This window comes from Caloenas nicobarica, chromosome 1 (assembly GCF_036013445.1).
Source record: "Caloenas nicobarica isolate bCalNic1 chromosome 1, bCalNic1.hap1, whole genome shotgun sequence".
NCBI lineage: Eukaryota > Metazoa > Chordata > Aves > Columbiformes > Columbidae > Caloenas > Caloenas nicobarica.
In genome coordinates this window covers 193,903,374-193,921,283 of record NC_088245.1, presented here as the reverse complement: position 1 = coordinate 193,921,283, position 17,910 = coordinate 193,903,374, and the positions used below count along the sequence as shown (strand labels likewise).

General features: G+C 41.1%; 1 protein-coding gene across 5 annotated transcripts in view; it reads left to right on the top strand.

Annotated features, from left to right (window-relative positions):
• The window catches only part of CDK8 (cyclin dependent kinase 8), an 82,605-nt gene that overhangs the window by 19,294 nt on the left and 45,401 nt on the right, over positions 1-17,910 (top strand). For all 5 annotated transcript variants that reach the window (XM_065634625.1, XM_065634619.1, XM_065634611.1 and 2 more), the window contains exons 2-3: positions 5,442-5,517; positions 15,873-15,983. In XM_065634625.1, the coding sequence (XP_065490697.1) occupies positions 5,442-5,517; positions 15,873-15,983 (187 nt within the window). The remainder of the gene's footprint in view (positions 1-5,441; positions 5,518-15,872; positions 15,984-17,910) is intronic.

Genomic DNA, 17,910 nt, shown 5'->3' with positions numbered 1-17,910 from the left:
TGTGGTGGGCTGGGGCAAAGAATTGGAAGGGTAGGAGTGCAAAATCTCGTAGACCGAGATAAAACCAGCTTAACAGGTAAAGCAAAAGCTGTGCTCACAAGCAAGGCAGAATAAAACATGCTCTCCTTCCCATGGGCAGGCAGGTGTTCACCATCTCCAGGCCAGCAGGGCTCCACTGGGTGTAATGGTTATTGGGAAGACAAACGCCATCATTCTGAATGCCCACCCTTCTTCCTTCTTGTATCTGCAGCTTTTATTGCTGAGCGTGATGTCATACGGTGTGGAATATCCCTCTGGTCAGTTGGGGTCAGCTGTCCCAGCTGTGTCCCCTCCCAACTTCTTGTGCACCCCCAGCCCACTCGCTGGTGGGTGGTGTGAGGAGCAGAAAAGACCTTGGCGCTGTGTAAACACCGCTCAGCAGTGACTAAAACATCCCTGTGTTATCAACAGTGTTTTCAGCACAAACCCAAAGCAGAGCCGCATAGGAGCTACTGTGAAGAAAGTTAACTCCATCCCAGCCAAACCAGTACCGTGCTCTAGTAAGTCCACTTCTAGAATACCCTGATCTTGTCAGGGTGCAGTGGTATGTGGGGTTGAAAGGGTTTTGTTACATCTCTGTGTGTAAGCTCAAAGCACATGGGTTAAGTTTGTGGAATCTGTGTGAAAGCTGTTGAAATTCAATGAGTAGAAAGAGTTTATTCTTGATTTGGGTGGTATTCATACAAATCATTTGCAGGCTATTTCAAGATTTGGAGATTCAGATACTACTATTTATGCTATTAAGTACAAATGTAATTCTAAAGGATTATTCTTTTTCACAAAAAAAATTAACCTTTGGGTTCCTTCTTTAGCATGTTTACAAGTAACAACATCTTTGCATTGCTTTAGTTTTACACAAACCATAGAATGACTTCCCTTTTTAAGAGAGAATTGCCATTGCCCATGTTGTGAACACTAGAACAACCTCTAAATGTTAAATATAGATTACTGTTCCACAAAGAGGTGGAATTCAAAGTTGTGTCCTCACAATAATATAAATTATATTAAAAACGTGAAGTTTTAACTCTCTCTATAGTAAAACACAAAGCTATTCCTAAATTGTGACCAGTTAATTTTGAATTTGAGTTGTTTTTTAACAGTAATGTAAATTTAGAATTATGACCACTGATTTTAAGGTTTATTCTGCTGTTTTTATTACTCAATTGAATTTTAAACTGATCTAGTGATCTGAATAAAGGATATATTGTAATGTTGTGCCAATACATTTCTACGAAACATATGCATGAGATGAAATAACAGTAGAATTTTTTTTTTACTGCCTGTTATGTAATAAGCCAGCTTTTTCTTCATATGTAGGATATTTTCTCCCACTTGCTGAACATACTTATGCTTAAAGTATCCTTCTAAATAAAGGGTAGAAATACCAGGCATTTTAATACTTAAAGCTTTGCAACGTGCTCACATTCAGCGGGCATCTGTTCCTTTTTTTTAGATAGACTAAATGTTTCTCATGGTGCTGTTGTACTTCCAAATTCAGTAGAACTTTAAAAAAATATTTGGAAACAGCATTATAACAATAGCTTAATTCTCTTAAAGACGGCATTTTTGGTTTTAGTTTATTCAAGCTGTAAGAAGAAAACTATAGTTATGCACTTTTATGGTGATTTTGTACATCTATTTATTTATTCTTGTTATTAAAGTCCACGGAAACTGATGTAGCTAGCTACCAATTCTTTTCAGGTTTATGCCTCTGATGTTAGTGTTGTCCCTCTGAGGACATGACATTTTTACACAAGGTTGTGTAGTTTGCACATGACTGTATATAATCACAGCTATTTCCAGCAGCTGTGTATGAAGTGAGTTTTCTTATTGTTACCGCTTCCACACCTGCCTGTTACTAGCAGGGTGTATTACTCTGCTGAAGATTCCAGCCTGCTTAAGTGCAGGAAAGTATTGGCGTATTTGTGTAAAAAATAAGCTTGCAGATTAACCAGTTTTTCGAAGCCTGCTGGTGGGTGGAGGATTGGCTGAAGTTACTTAACGTCCAGTTCTCAGGCAGCAGAGATAGGACAGGTTTTCCCAACAGAACCTCTCTGCTGGAAGGATAAATTTAATTGAATTATGCTTTGAGTCTCACTGTACCTTGAAAAAGCAAGCTGCTAAATGGCCAATGCTGTTACTTAATTAGCTGTGGAAGATGTTTATAAGCATATTTCTGTTTCATTTTGGTTTGGTGTGTGTGTATGTGTGGTGGTTTTTTTTTTTCTTATTTTTTTGCTTCTCCTGTCTTTACTTTTGAAGAAGGAAATTTCCCATATCCAAAACCACAGAGAGGCCCTTTGGCATGTGTTATGATCTAAACAGACTATGGAGTAAATATTTTTGGAAGTTGTGTAAAAATAAGCCTGGTCACTCTGTTTGGTCTTTCCTTTGGCTTCATAACACTTTTGCAAATTCTTATCACTTCATTTAAAAACTATTCCCCCAGTTCCTCTGGCTCCCATGGAATTGCAGTGAGTTTTATAAAGAAAATCTCGCTTGGCTCAAAGGTAGAGCTAGGATTTCCCAACTTCTGTTAGTGGAAAAGCTGGTACTAATGGTGTGATGGGTAACCATGGTGTGTTACTAACCTCGGTGTAGAACAGATGCTAGACAGGGTTAGGAATTGGTTTATTTTTGTGTATCTCAGCTGTGCCTGCACAGTTCAGAGGGTTTAAGTCTTTGAAGTCTTCCAGCTTTTTTCCAGGTTCTGGAGGAGAGTGTAGTGTGGTGCTAAAAATGTGCTTTATCCCTAAATTGTAATTTATTTTCCTCCTTTTTAGCATGCTTATATTTCTTGTACGCTGCTTGGGCAGGCTGAGGACTGGGCAGAGGCCACTTGCTCTCGGTTCCTGTGAGCGAGTGGTTAATTCACCACAGCCCCGGGCTGCTGCAAGGGCACAGCAAGGTTGGGTTGGGATCTCGGGATCTGTCCTTCAGCTGCCTTTTAATGTGAGAAGATGAATTTTCGGAGACTTCTTATTTCATCTATTGTTTTGAGGAGACCAAATGGTATGTTCTTAAGCTCAGCTGTCGAATTTCAGTATTAAAGCAATGATTGTAAAAGTTAAAATGCACAACTGAAAACGTGTTTTTTCCAGTTTCATTCTAGGAAACAGCTGAAGTATTTTTTCTAAAATTTTCCAGATAATGTCTGCAATCTGGTATGGAAAGTTTTAATCCAGACTTAATTTGGCAAAAATTTGATCAATTAAAAATAGTCGTACGATCTTAAGTGTTTGGCAGGCTACAGTGTAGACAGTGCTACCAGAAATGCTTGTAATAATACTAGTTCTATGGTAGCACTTCTCATTGTGCAGAGTTCTCCTTCAAACACTTTGAATTCTAAGCAGATAAGCAACAGGGCAATGAGAATAAACTCTAGTCTGACCCATTTAGCTGTCCATGGTAATGCTTGTAATGGTAGCAGTTGTGTGGTAGCACTTCTCATGAAAAAAGGATCTCTTCAAGCACCTTGAAAACTAAGTAGGTGAGCACACAGGGCAATGAAAATGACCTCTGGTCCAATCCATTTTGCTTCATATTTGTATCCAGTAGCATCCACGAGCCATTGCTAGCTAGTGCAGATAGAGGGTAAAATGATTTTTAGCTGAGAAAATTTCCCTGTATGTTTTTCTATCAGCAGCCTAAGAAATTTCTGTGCTGGAAAGCAGGTTGGGGTTATGTTCAGTACCTGCTCATGGAGTGGTCCATAACTCCCCTGTCCACTATAAATTTGCGTAATTTGATTTGAAATCCATTTATACTGTAGAGCCCTATAATATTCTGTCATCATGAGTTGCACAGTTTAATTATGTGCTTAATACTGTAATAATTTCTTGGTTTTGGGCTTCATGTACCTTGTTTTCCTCTAAGGTGAAATAGAGGAGATTGTTGTTCCCTCTTCCCACCTTGTTTTTGCTATGTATGAATCTGTGCTCAGCACCAGCTCTTTGTCTTCCAGACAAGGAGGTTTTAGGTTTTTATAACACAGAAGCTTTTTAATCCCTTCTGTCACTGTCCTTCCTACTCTTTTTTTCTGTTTGTGTCAGATCGTGTATCTTGTCCCCTCTTTTCTCTTGCTGAATCCATGTATTTGCCTTCTTACTGAAATCTGCTCTCGCCCACTTGCTGTTTCACTCTTCCTCCTCATTAACTGTTCAGATTTTGTCCATTAATCTCCCACTTTTCCTCTCTTCTCTGTTTTGAAAGGTTATTGCTAACAGTGGGTTGTCTTTGAACCCCATGAAAAATCTCTTGGACAGGACCTAATAATTTGAGGGATTAAATAGGTAATGATGAATATGAGAAATTGTATGTTTCAGGTAGGAATACAGCAATTCAAAGCCTTGCAAATACTTAGTGAGAGCTGGAGGAGCCAAGTGCATATGTTTTAAATGCTTAACTCCACTTTTGTTTTATCTGCCTTCAGTATGTTTGAGTTGCATTTTTTTCAGGGTGGCTCTTCACAGCTGTGAAAGCTGGATTCATTAAAAATGAATACAGATTCCTATGTAACCTGGGGATTTGGGGCTGTATGAGCGCTCGAAATGTTACTGGCAATGCTGCTAAGTGCCGTGTCTCCCAGGAGTGCGGTGGGTGCCAGGCCACGGGTGGGAAGGACAAGTTCTCCATCTCTTAGAAGTTTGAGCAATTTGAGGCTGAGGATGGGCGAGAGTTCAGTGTCTTCTTTGCTGCAGTGTATCTCTTCAATTAGCTTTTGGTAGCTGGCATTACTAATGGGCTTGCATTTTCAATAGATTACCATAAGACTGGTTAAAGTACAGAGTGGTGGTGTTGTTTTTAAGTGTTCTACATGTTTAAAGTTGAACAAACATTTCTCTGGGTTCTTCAGGTTGCACAGATACCTTGTGGTTATTTTTAACTAATCTTGGTAATCTTTGTTAGTTTGATAGGAACAAAATTTTAGGGTACTTTTTGTCACCTGGAGGAAAGAAAAGATGTTGCCATCGTGTTGGTTTTGCACTACTCAAGAATTCATGAAAATATGGGGAAGATTTACTGTGTCCCAGAGTAATATGTTTATGGGAGATGAAGCCCTGGCTAGACTTACTTATAGTATGTACTAAATGTTTGCTTTGTTTCCTTCTTAATAAAAGAGGAAGGAATGCAAGAAATGTCAATCATTGCATTTTAAAAAACCATTATTTTTAAAATCCCTGTTTATGTAGTAAGAAAACATTTATATCTTAGCTTTATCAAGATGGTGTGGTTACCTTACGGTTTAGCTGGGTATCCAGACATTAAACTAGTAAAGAATCAAAAGAAAATAAGATGGAGAATTTCTATTAATGAGAAACTGTCCTCTGAATGGTGGTGAAGAGCTCACTTTGAACTCATGGTGCAATTTTTTTAAAAAAACTTCTTTTCTTCTTTCACAGGAAAGATGATAAAGATTATGCTTTAAAGCAAATAGAAGGTACTGGAATTTCTATGTCTGCATGCAGAGAAATAGCAGTAAGTAACATTAGTTCTTTCTACTAGCAAAAAGACTTATTAAAAGTATTGATTTGAGTGTATGCTGGTTTTTGTTTGCTGAATCATGTTATTCAACTTTGGGTGCTGTATTTTTATTGTAGAGGTATAAAATAAGTACAAATGTCATGGAAGTTTTTTGCGTACCTGTTATGTTTGCTGTCCAAAAATGGTGGTGTTTTTAAGTTACAATTTACTGCCTGCCTCAGGATAGATTAACTTTAAATGCAGCAATTTAAAAACATGATTAGAGTCAGTGGCTTAAGTTACATTTTTGATCTGGCTTTTGCATTAGTACTGCAGTTGTTTTCCAGAAGAGATTAATTCTTATTACTCATAATGATTAAAACATGTTCGTTTCTGTTTAAGTGAAAACTTGAAACTAAACCGGCATTGTTGTTGCCTTGGAGGCTGTAATACACCTATGAATATTATTCAAACATTTTCTTACCTTATTCAGGTTTATATTTGTGTATTCCATGTTGTTAGAAACTGGTGAATCATGTGGTCTAGTTACGGTTGGTGACAAACTTGAAAAGAAATCCTGGTAGAACCGGTATTCTGAAGTTTAACTGTTGTATGTTCTTATGTTATACTGCTGCTTGATTTTTCTCGAATTGTTTCAACTGAGATTACTTACTGAAAGGAAATGCACATAACTTATGCGTGTGGGGGGGAAGCAAATAGTTTCTTTTCAGTCCATATTTCTCAAGAGTGTAAATCTGTATCTACCGTAATTTCATTTTTATTGATTGAAGTGAGTATCAGGCTTTCCTGTTCTGTTAAATTCCAGTTGGCTTTGTGATTTTGAACACGTTAGTCTTTGAACTCAGTGAAAAAATGAAGTGCAAAGGATATTCTTCAGGAGAAGCTCTTCTGTCCGTTGATGAAAGCTGAGCCTCCTGCCATCGTAAACATCCACACTGAACTAAAGGAGTTGAAGACAGGGTCTTAAATTTTGCTAGTGTCAACAATTTTGACAGAATTTTTCCAAATACGGTGACTCCTTCAGGCTGAATGCTTTTGAGAAGTGTCAGCTACCATTTTGGCGGGATTTGAGATAATTTTTTGTTTCTCTTTTTGCAATGTTATACCTAAAGAGTTTTGAAGAGTTTGTTCAGCTTGAATTTGGCAGGAGTAACTTGGCTGGTGATAGGGAGGTGTCTCTGCTCCGGAGATGACCCTGACTCAATTTCTGTCTATTAAAGGAGAATCACTAGCTTGGCTGGCAGCCGGGAAGGATTTGGCCTCATTGCGTGGCTTGAGGAGCATTGTGTGGTCATTCCTCTCGGCAGCAGGGTCCCTGGGGAGTGATGGAGGAGTAAGAACCAGGGAGGTTTTCTTCTTGCTGGGAGCTGCTCCAGTGTGTGCCCTTGGAGAGGACAGCACTACAACGCAGAACCCGCGTTGGAGAGGGTTGGTGAGGGAAGGAGGAGAACGTACTGGAGGCGCCAAAGATGCCAAGAAAGTAGGTGTCAAGAGCAGAGCGGGGAGTGGAGCCCAAAAGCAGATGTAGAAAGGGTAGAAAGAGTAACCTCAAACAGCATTTCGTGAGCTGTGGATGACTTTGCTTCCAGGCTTCCAACTGCTGATACTGTGGTTGAATTTTGCTGCAGTTGAATTAATAATTCACTGTGGACTTCTAGGGTTTAGATCTTTTTCCTCATTGTTCTTTTGACCTTGCTTTTTGGAGTTAACAGGACGTTTGTTTTTTTTTTTTTTCTCAAAATGTGTTATTTATTTTTTTAAAATTATGTTAAATAGAAGTTCCTCCCCTGTTCTATCAATTAATATTATAAAAGGAAAAAAAGGAACCTCATATGCAGTTGGGTCAAATTGAGGGTAATAGCCATACTGTTTATATTGGTCATGTGAATGTGGAATGTATATATGAAAATGCTACTGAGTTAATCAGCACTGTTGTATCCTAAAATGTCAGCTGTACATCTAATGAATGATTTGTTGCCATACTTAAAAGTCAAGGCTGAATGCCAGACTCTGTAACGCTGTGTTCTGGATTACCCCAATTAATGCATTTTACGAGCACAGTGGTATTAAGAGGAACTAGGATGACGCGGTTTGCATATGAGCTGTATCCATTTCAGCTTCTCTGGAGAGCTGAAGCTTGTATATTTTTCTCTGTGATACTGGGAAGAGCGCAGTTTAATACAAATTGCAGTAAAACTCTCTTGTTTTTACAGCTCTACAATAGCTTTTGGTTTTGACAGCTAACTTCAGTTTGGGACTGTTGAGTAAGTTAGATGTGTAAAAATGCCCATAGCCCACTCTTCTAAGGCATCTATTTGATGTGGACACCTGAGCTGAAGAACAATGTCAGATCTTCAGATTCTTCAGAAAAATAAAATAATTATTGAAATAACATCAGTTACAGCAAAGGGATTGAACTAGGTCAGAGGCGGTTGACTCAGTTCTGGGAGCTCAACCTATATATGTACACGTATATATATGTGTATATGAAAGACTTTCTGCATTTCAGTACTTCCTGCAGCATGAGAACTTAGACCTAATGTTCAAGAACGTAGCTAGTCTCTTACTCTGAAACAAGAGGGTTTTTTTCAATGATTTTATGTAAGCCATTTGCTTGACTGGTAGAATTATCGGTTATTGTGGTAATTATGCTAATTGAATGAGTATCTTTAATATCAAGACATTTGTAGTATTTTATTCTTCCTTATCTTTCTTCCATTCATTTACCATGGTGAGCATTTGTGAATCCTGCTTCTTCCAGACCCTTAACTGAATTTTGGCTGCTCATATCTGCAGATGTCTGTACTGCAGAGATGGGCTTCCGGGTGTCTCTTTTTTTGCGATCTGCACTTTTCACTTCTGAGGATTTCAGCAGGCACTAAAAACTGCACACTCATCATACCAAGAGGTGGTTTTGTATTAGATGGGAGAGCAGAGGGACGGAATGGTGAGATGATTCATATAAAAATATAGAAAACATACAAACCCAAACACTCAATTCTTTGTCCTCTGATTTAATCACAAGGAAGAAAGTCATTAAAGCCTGTCTGCCTGCGATAGTGTGGCAAGTGCTATTTCACAGCTCACGAAGTAGGATAATTCTTTGGCGCTGGAGGAAGCTGAAGTAGTTCACCAAGCTTCAATAAAGCTTCAGGTTTTTGGGTTGGGCAGTTTCTTATACAGGAGTCTCAGGTTTTAAAGTAGTCAAATTACATTCCGATGTTTTTCTTATGGAGGTTGCTGACACACTGGGATAAAAAAATCATTACTAAGATATTCAGTGCATTGTGTGCTCTCCAGGCCCGTGACTGTTCTCAGTGCAGTGTGTGCCAGCCTTTCATATCTGCTTTTTATTCCGTGTTGATTAGCATTATTTAATTGTTGTATCAGGTTTGCAAGTATTTCAGTTGTGTGTGCTTCCTTTGGCTAGCGAGAGGTTAGTTTGTGCAGGACTTCCATGTAGTTTTGCTTTTTGGTGCCTGATTTGTTTGTCAGAAAAATTCCTGAAAAGTTTGCATGTGTGTAAACCCAACATATAGTATTTTTATATGATAGTATTGGTTTGTTAGTCAGCTCTGGAGAGGATCTGCTAGATATGGTGGCAGACGTGCTCAGTGATGGAAATGCTGAATGGGACAAGGCAGAGCTGGGGTGTCAGACAATTCTGTACTCTGTCTCCTGTCTATCTGGTGTCCTTCAAGCACCTTAGCCAGTTTTTACAAGTTAGAACAGCCGTGAGTCGTCTGGAGCTGGGACAGAAAGCTACAGAACAATAGCTAACTGGCTTCTCTCATCATTTCTGCTCTTCAGGTTTGCCTTGGAGGCATTTGGGCATTCCTAAGATTTTGTGGTTTCCTGTGGTAACTAATGCAGGCTGTCACCACGAAAAGTGATGTCCTCTGTGGTGGATCTAACAATAGTGTGGCTATAGGATGAGGAAGTTAATCTTCACTGAAGGGACAATGAGCAGTTCGTTTAGTTTTCTGTTGTGGGAACAAGCTGCGTTGAACCATACTTTGGTCGCACTGTTGCTTAACGTGGCTCACGGGAAGTGGTAGGAACCTGCAGGGGTGGTTTGGGTGTAATGCAGACTTGTACTCTGATGTTTGCTTGTCTGTGTGTTGACAAAAGGGAGTATTGATTTTTTTTGTCTCCCGGGCAGGATGCTCCGGGCCTGGTACAGCTCTCCTTCCATCAGGTTCTTGGCCGGGTCTGCAGGGAGCAGGCACGTGGCACCAGGCAGCGTGAGAATAAGCAGCGATAGCTGGCTGGTGGCCGCTGCTCTTACCCAAAGGGAAAGCCTCTGCAGCAGTCCTGCTCAGCTCCGCAGCGGCTCCGTCACCCTGGCTATTGGCGGCTGGGCTGGAAGGTGGCAGAGCTGGAGTGCAGCCCTGTGCCCCTGGGTGGGCGAGAAGGGAGCTGCTGTTGACTAGTGGTCTTGGCCAGGTTGACCTTGGTGGAGGAGGCTGCTGTACAGGTGAACTGGTCTTCACACGCTGGGGCCCTTTCAGAGCCGGTCTGAGGGTCACCAAGGACTCTGAGGCAGCACGCAACAGCTGGAGGGACCCCACGAGGCAGAATCCCAGAATGTCCTGAGTTGGAAGGGACCCACAAGGATCATTGAGTCCAACTCCTGTCCCTGCACATGACAACCCCACAGGTCACACCATGTGTCTGAGGGTGTTGTCCAGTCTCTTCTTGAACACTGTCAGGTTGGGGCCGTGACACCTCCCTGGGGAGCCTGTTCCAGTGTCCACCAACCGCTGGGGGAAGAACCTTTTCCTAATGCCCAACCTAAACCTCCCCTGGCACATCTTCCTGCCAGAAGCTGAAACCAGGTGACTCCAGGATTCACCTTCTTCGATATCTTCCCCTGGTAAGGAACAAATGACTGTCCCAGCAAGCTTGCTGAAGAGATCCTCTACCAACTATGCGATCGGGAACAATATTTGGGTGCAGGTCACTCAGGTTATGAGGGCTGTCATGTTCCTGCCACACTGACAGTCAAAGTAGTTTCCTATAAGACCAAACACAAAAATCATTTAGATGAGTACAGTCCTCGTGTCAGAAGGCAAGTCATGGCTTCTTAGCAGTCTTTCCATGTGGTGAAAGGTGGCAAGGTATTGCAGAAGGCAAATGTTTGCTTTGACCCTCTTTGGCAAGTCTAATGACTCTCAGATGCTTTAATTTAATAGTAGTAAGGTACATAAAATGCAAGTTGTGACTGATGAGTACTTTATTGAGCTATGTCACAAGGCTACAAAAAGTATTCATGAGAAATTTTGTATAAAGGGAGGGTAGTATTATTTTTAGTTCCGTGAAAGTGGGACAAAGATACTGGTTAAATGTTAGAAATTGGAATCCTTAGGAATCATTATTTTCAATGAACAGCAGAATTTGACCAAGCCTGACATCCAGTTTCTGTCTCATCTGGATTCTTCATCCATCTGCTTACTTTGAGAAAACGTTTAATAACACATCTTCTAATACTTTAAATGAGTTTGGACATAAGAGGTGCTAATAAATATTGACTTGTATGTGTGATCAAAGACTCATTTGTTTTGGAAACCACAGAAGTTATAAACGGAAATGTGCAATTTTTTTCTCTTGACATTTTGTGTTGTCAGGCTTCTTTTTTTTGCACATTTAGAACTTTTGAATAAAAACAAAAGAATAAAATAAAGCAGCAGTTACACATAGTTGTATATCTGAAGAACTGTAGCTTCAAAAATGTATTGTCAGCTTCATAATAAATTCATAGAGTGAGCAGTATTAAAACTTTTTTCTGTTACATTGCCTTTGTAAGCTTTCATTTGAACATTTTTGAAAGGAAAACAGCATGTACTTTCAGCAGGTATTTTGTTCTTTTTTAGTACTGTGGAATATCTGACTCATGAAAATATAAAACTGTATTTACATTGAAACAAACATCTTTATTCTACTGGATAGCAGCTAAGACAACTTGGGATTTACGAATTTGTGTAATAATTTGAGTTTCAGTTTAATTAACAAGTTTAAAGTACTTTAGTAGAGCTCAAATTTTTGATAGGAAACTAAGAATAGGGATTTGAATTTTTATTTTTTATAAATGTTTTTTATGAATATGGAATTGGATGTCACCTCTGGAGTCATAATATTCTGCTCCTGCTCTTGCAGACAAGCAAAGTGCACCTTCACAAGTTTAGCAAACTGCAAGTTAAACTTGTAAGGAGAAGAAAAATCTCTGAAGGCAGTTCCCGAGTCTCATTCTAGTAATGACTCTATAAACATAATTCCGGCTTTAAGCCAAAATTAATAATGGGTAGTTCATACCCATTTCTACTTAAGATAATACCATGAGTTAGAATAGCTCTTCTCTCCTGCTTTCGTTTTAAAGAGAGACTGTTCCTTTCCCTGTCTCTGTTTGGCAGGCCGTAAGGATTTGGGCTTGGCTTGCGGGTTTCCCTTTGTGCACTGGGCTCTCCCCCCGGGTTTAGGCCTGGCCTTCCTTTGCCCTGTTGTGGTTGGAATTAATCATTCCTGAGTTGGCCAGAGTTGTTTCAGGTAGTGCCTCACTACGGCCTTTACTCGTCTGCTGTAGCAGTAGTTCCACTGGTATCTTATCTGTTACAGGATGACTAAATCTTTGTCAGCCGTCTTCTGGTTCTGAAAATCACCTTTCTCTCTATCAACCACAATGCACTCTCTGTTCCAAGACCATATTTGTCCATTTTCCATCTTAAGGCCATGGCATGACTATTAATATGTGATTTGTTTGTTGCCAGATCACTGGGTGGAACTGATACGTGAGCCTTTTTGAAACATGAGATGATGATTAGATTTTCAATTTACACCATCAAACTAACAAGATGACACAATTTTGCGATTTCCACCCCCTCCCTCCCCTCCCGAAGTGAATGTTTTCCTTGATGTTGCCTGTGGCTTTGTGTGTAGCCAGCTTCCTGACTGTCCCAGGCTTTGGGAGAAACATGTTGCATAGCACTCATAGAAAGGTGGTGAGGGCAAGGAGTAGCTCGTGTCCTGAGAGGACATCAGAGAAACTCCTCCTGGGCCGGGTCACCTGGCCAGTTGCTCTAGCTAGTGAGTCTGTGCTCGATTATAGAAGTCAGCATGGTAGTATTGCAATGCTTAGCGGGTTCCATTCCCTGCCAACCACGTGTAGTAGCAGGTATTGAGAGCGGGGGTGGAATGACATTTGCAGTAAAGCTGGAAATCCTCACTTAGGCGAAGAGCGCAGAATATTCAATGTGCTTGTTCAGTGCGGTGTCTTGGCTCCTGAGAAGTGCCTGTAGTGATGGAGAGCTGTATGGGAAATGTGTGAATATCACTGGAGGAAGGAGATCGGGTTCATCGAGACTTGTGCTGAGTTCAGCTCATATTTGATGTGAAAGCTAATTATTGTTAGTGTCCCTCTGCAAGAGAAGATTTGCTTTAGTCATGCGGTGCTTTGCCAGGCTGCCTTAATGCTGCTGTTGATTACTTAATAATGTCCTGTCTTACCCCACTTTGGCTTTGTTTGTGAAGCAGTTTAACAATTTTATGCACCATTAGGACACTTTCAGAAATGCACTGTCCCTCAGCAGCCCCGTGACTGTGGGATGAGTATTTCTGCATTTGAAGAGGGAGACGGAGGAACCTTATTGTGAGCCCAGGATTTGCACGTAGGGATGCTGTTTGCGAGGGCAAGACCAGACTGGGGCAACACTCAAGTCAAACTAGATGTATCAGCATCTTCATCGGTTGCTGATTTGTATTTATTTGAAGGTGAATTGGGTCTCCCTCCCTTTTAAGGGTCATCCAGACCAGCTAATTTAAGGCAAACCTTTCTGGCTGTGGAAATGCTCTTGAATCATTGTGCGATGTGCAGATGAAAAGAGCAGTAACTTACTGAGAGCCAAATGCATAGGTTTTGTCTACTTTCTCTTTGTGTTCTATAGAACTGAACTAGGGTGGAGAAGAGCAACTAAATATCAGAGTCACTGGGGCAAAAAGTGGTCTTTATGAGCAGGCATCGAACTGGTGGTCGTACTGTGTTTCTTGCGGTCTGCTTTGTCTCCAGTGAGCTCTGTCAGCTGCTGGACACGAGGCGAGTCGTCCGGCAGGAAAGGCATGTGGCATATGGGCTGGAGAGGCCTGGTTCGTGGAGAGTGAGGTTGCTGGAAATGCTGTTTGCAGCCCATGTGATGTGGTATCATCTACAGGAGCTCTTTCTGTCCTTCAGGCAGTGTTTGTGTTTGTTCTGCATTATCGCTGTCCTGGAGCATTTCAGCCATTCCAAGACAGTGATTCAGGGATCATCTGTCACCACTGCAGCAATCATTTCCTTATTCTGATGGTTTTGCTGATGTATAATAGCCATCCTTTTCACTGGAGTGCTTGTGGCTGTCTAGCTTCGACCAAACCCATCTTTTTTTTAGGCAGACTGAAAGAATATGTAGTTAATGGCTATTCGGCATAAAAGGCAAAGACAAAAGACAGCAAGAATGCTAAGATGGGCACACAGATGCACAAACTGTAACAGCTGTTAGAAGTGACAGTAACAAAGGCTAAAACTCTTGAAACCTTGGTGGTGGGCCACAAAAGGAACCTCCTGGGTGTGTCCTTGAAGAGAGTCAACCAGGGCTGTGTAACAGATGAGAAGGAAAGCTGTGGATCGTGCAGGAGGGTGCAGGTTTTATTGGGTATTTGAGAGAGCTGCTGGGACTCTAAAAGTTCTATGGAGTGTTTAGAGGAAGGATAAAAGGCAGGAAAGGGAGTGATCAAAGTGGGTTGTGGAGGAAAAAGCCTGGGAGGATGAAGAGGGAATAAGGGGCAGGTTTCACATGAGCAGGCTACCGGGCAGCTTGTCTGGCCAAGCCCTGTACGTGGTCACCGCGGTCCATCCTGTGTCTGTCCCTGGCTGTTCTCTGTGCAAGTGGGCTCTGTGTCCTGCCTGGGCATCTGTGACCTGCCACCAACTTCCAGCTGGGCCGGGTGGTGTCTCCTCAGCCCTCCAGCTCCCTCTTCTGTCTCGGACCTGAGATAAAAGCTCTGTGGGCTCCATCTTCTTGCTCGAGAGGTGCCACACTGAAGACTCTGGTCAGTGAGTAGGGGTGGGAGTCTGTCTCAAATGAAATGGAAAAGTAGGAAACAAACATATGCAGATAGCCACTCCTATTTTACTTTCTCAATAGCAGCTAAATTGTTACCACATGTGATAAAGGTATTAGTAGAAAGGAATTAATTTTCTTGTTTCCTTATTATGTAGTGGGAAAATTACATTTTATTGAATATAGATTCAAACTATATATTCAAATAGTAGTTCAAATTGTCCCTGGCTTAAAAAACCCCCAAACCCCTAGCCATTCCTTTTATTAAAAATGTCAATTTCTGGCAGAATGAGCTGGCAAGATTTAATCTAGTCTTGGGTAACCATGCTTGACGATAATTTGCTTAGATAAAGTTTTTCTTTCTTTCTTCGCAATTGTGTGACTACCATATAATTGTAACATGACCAGCAGAGCTTAAATAGACTGATACTGTCTGCATCGAGGTTTTGTGCTGTATCTCAGCAATGTTTTCCTTTTGGTGGTGGTTAAAGCTATAGTTTCTAAAGCAGCTGAGCTGGTTTAATGGCTCTCTGCGGCAGAAAGAAGTTCTTGCCCTTAGCCGTGTCCTTTTGCTGCTGCTGGGTCTGCTGTTAGTGCTGTGAGTCAGCTCAGGAGCTCAGCAGAAAATTAATGCTTTTGTGTGTCTGGGTTAGTTTTCACTTGACCTGGGAGCTGTTTCGTGGATGGCTTCTGTGAGTGCGGTAACTGGTGTAATACATGTTGTGGGAGGAAGCTGGACCTTCTGTAGGTGATGGTGACCTTATAGATCAGCTGACTCCGTCTTACAAACCACATCTTCGTTTAGCCTTTAAATGAGTCATCCCATGGAGCCTTGGATGGCCGCAGCCAAAATGCAGGGTTTTCAGATAATTGGGGGTCAGGAGAAAATTGGATGTCCCAAATGGCTGTATCAAAGATTACAGCCTATGGGAGAGGGCAGATGCCACAGCTGGCTGTTTGTGGATTCTTCTTGATCCTGGATAATAGCGAGGCTTACATAAACTTCAGCTTGTAGGAAATGAATAGAGAATGAATGCCTGAAGGGGGTTATGACCTGCTTTCAGCTTTGGTTTCAAACTAATGACTGGTTCTTTCATTTAAAAAAAAAAAAAGTGCTGTTTTCTGTGACTTGCAGATTTCAACTTTTCTTGTTTGTATTGAAGAATATGTAGCAAAAAGTATTAAAGTAGTCATCTTTCCAGCCCTTTCACAGCTTTGGATGTGTGGATATAACTGTTGTGGACTTTCTTTATTTTGCAGTTGCTGCGGGAGCTCAAGCATCCAAACGTCATTTCTCTGCAAAAGGTGTTTCTTTCTCATGCTGACAGGAAAGTGTGGCTTCTGTTTGACTACGCTGAGCATGACCTCTGGGTAAGGTGAATTGCCTGTAGGTACCAGGCTTCGAGTTTTAGTTGCAGGAAAGGGACAAGGTCAGGGAAGATGTGTCCGTTTAAAAACAGAATAGCCTTTTGCCCTGTGTTTGGAGGCATTTTCAGTACTAAAGGAAGAGCAATGGAAAATGTTGGGTAAGCATGATACACAGTTAATCCGTGACCTCTTTAAGAAGATAAAAATCTGCATTCAGCTCTCAGTAGCTAGAAATCTAGTTAAATAAATGCAGATATAACCCTCCGTTACAGCTAAAGTAGGGTGCAGGAAAATGTGATAGATTATGCAGATGGATTCCCTTTGAAAAATGAGAAACTTATTTGTTGAATAGGACACTTCAGAGTTTTAGTTACATTGCATGTCATCTGTGAATACATGAACTGAGAGTAATGCCACTGTATATAATTGAAATTTAATTCATATGTTTCAGTGGGAAGAGCTTTTTACAGAGTTCATCTGCTGAAATTTCGTGTATTTGAGAGGAAAACTGTTTATTCCTAATTACAAGATACAGCTTTAAAATATAAACATGTTGAAGGCAAAATAAATTTGGTATACATTTTGAATGTTGCTCTCAATGGAACAAGTATTGTAATACTAACCTGAACAGATATTAAGAAAATTTGTGTCAAGTGGTACAACACAGGCAATTCAGAATGAGATGGAAATTTTGATAAATGTATTCATGTAAGAATTGTGTAAAATGAATCATTAGTTGTTTTTTCCTCTGCATGTAGTGTAGACGAACAGCTAAGATGTACAAACCAAATGAAAATTAATTTCTTTTGAAAATGGTGATCCTTGTAGTTGGGAATAATCCAGTAGTATTTGCCTTAGAACTCATCTGTCAATTTTCCCTCAGCTAAGCTGAATTGAAGGTATTTTCTCCTAGTTCAATGTCTTGGAAGTTCTGATAGTTGGTCTTGAGATTTCATTGCCAAAATAAAATCAAGGCAAAAAGATTACCAAACAGCTGAAATGTTGAGACATTTTTAAGGCTTATATACAAAACAAACAAAATATCGAGAAAATGGAGTAAAGCCTTTTTTCTCATGTGGAAAAAAACCAAGGACATTCCTTTTTTTCACTGCTCCCCATACTTATGCTAAGCTGCGGACGTTTCGGAATGTGTGAGGTGTTTTTGTTTCAAAATGCGCTGCAAGGCTTTTTATTTGTTTGGAGGACTGTGAGTAACAGTGACCTGTCCTTGTTTGTGTTTATACATTTCTGCATTGCCTCATACTTAACCAAAATCACTGCAGAAGCACCTCTGTTAACAAAAAGCTGGTTTGAATTTCAGTAACTCAGGAGCGACCCTCAATTTTGACCTTGATGTTTACGTGCACAAACCTGTATAAACTCCAGAACTCCGCAGCTGTACCAGCTCTGGTCGTTCGCTGTGTCTGGACACCAGAACTGCAGGGACTGGGCTGGCTCGGGGCCCTGGGAGCAGCTGTGGACCGAGTCCTCCAGCGCTGAGCATATCTAGCACAACAGCTCTCAAACATGGCTGGGAAAAGAGCACAGGGTATATTAGAGCAGGAGCAAAAAGCTCTAGGAGAGCCTGGACAGCCTTTCTGGCTGTCTCTGAAGATTCACTTCTCCCTGGCCCCTGCCTGAAAAATAACATTTGCTTTGTAGTCAGTGGAAGTGGGAGGTGAGAGGAGGCAAAACTTGTGTCACAGGCTGAGGGACGCTTGTGTGTGCGGTGCTTGGCTGACTCGGCAGGGACTGTCACTTTGCCATCTGTGTTTCTTTCCTCTGTGCAGCCCCATTTTTACCTTTGGCAGAGCAGGGATGTGTCTTTTCCTCCCAGGAAAGCCAAGTTCGATGCCTGAAGCAAAGGAGGGCAACCTGTATGGAGCTGGGTTGCAGGAACAGAGGAAAGGCAATTTCCCAAAGGGTTGAT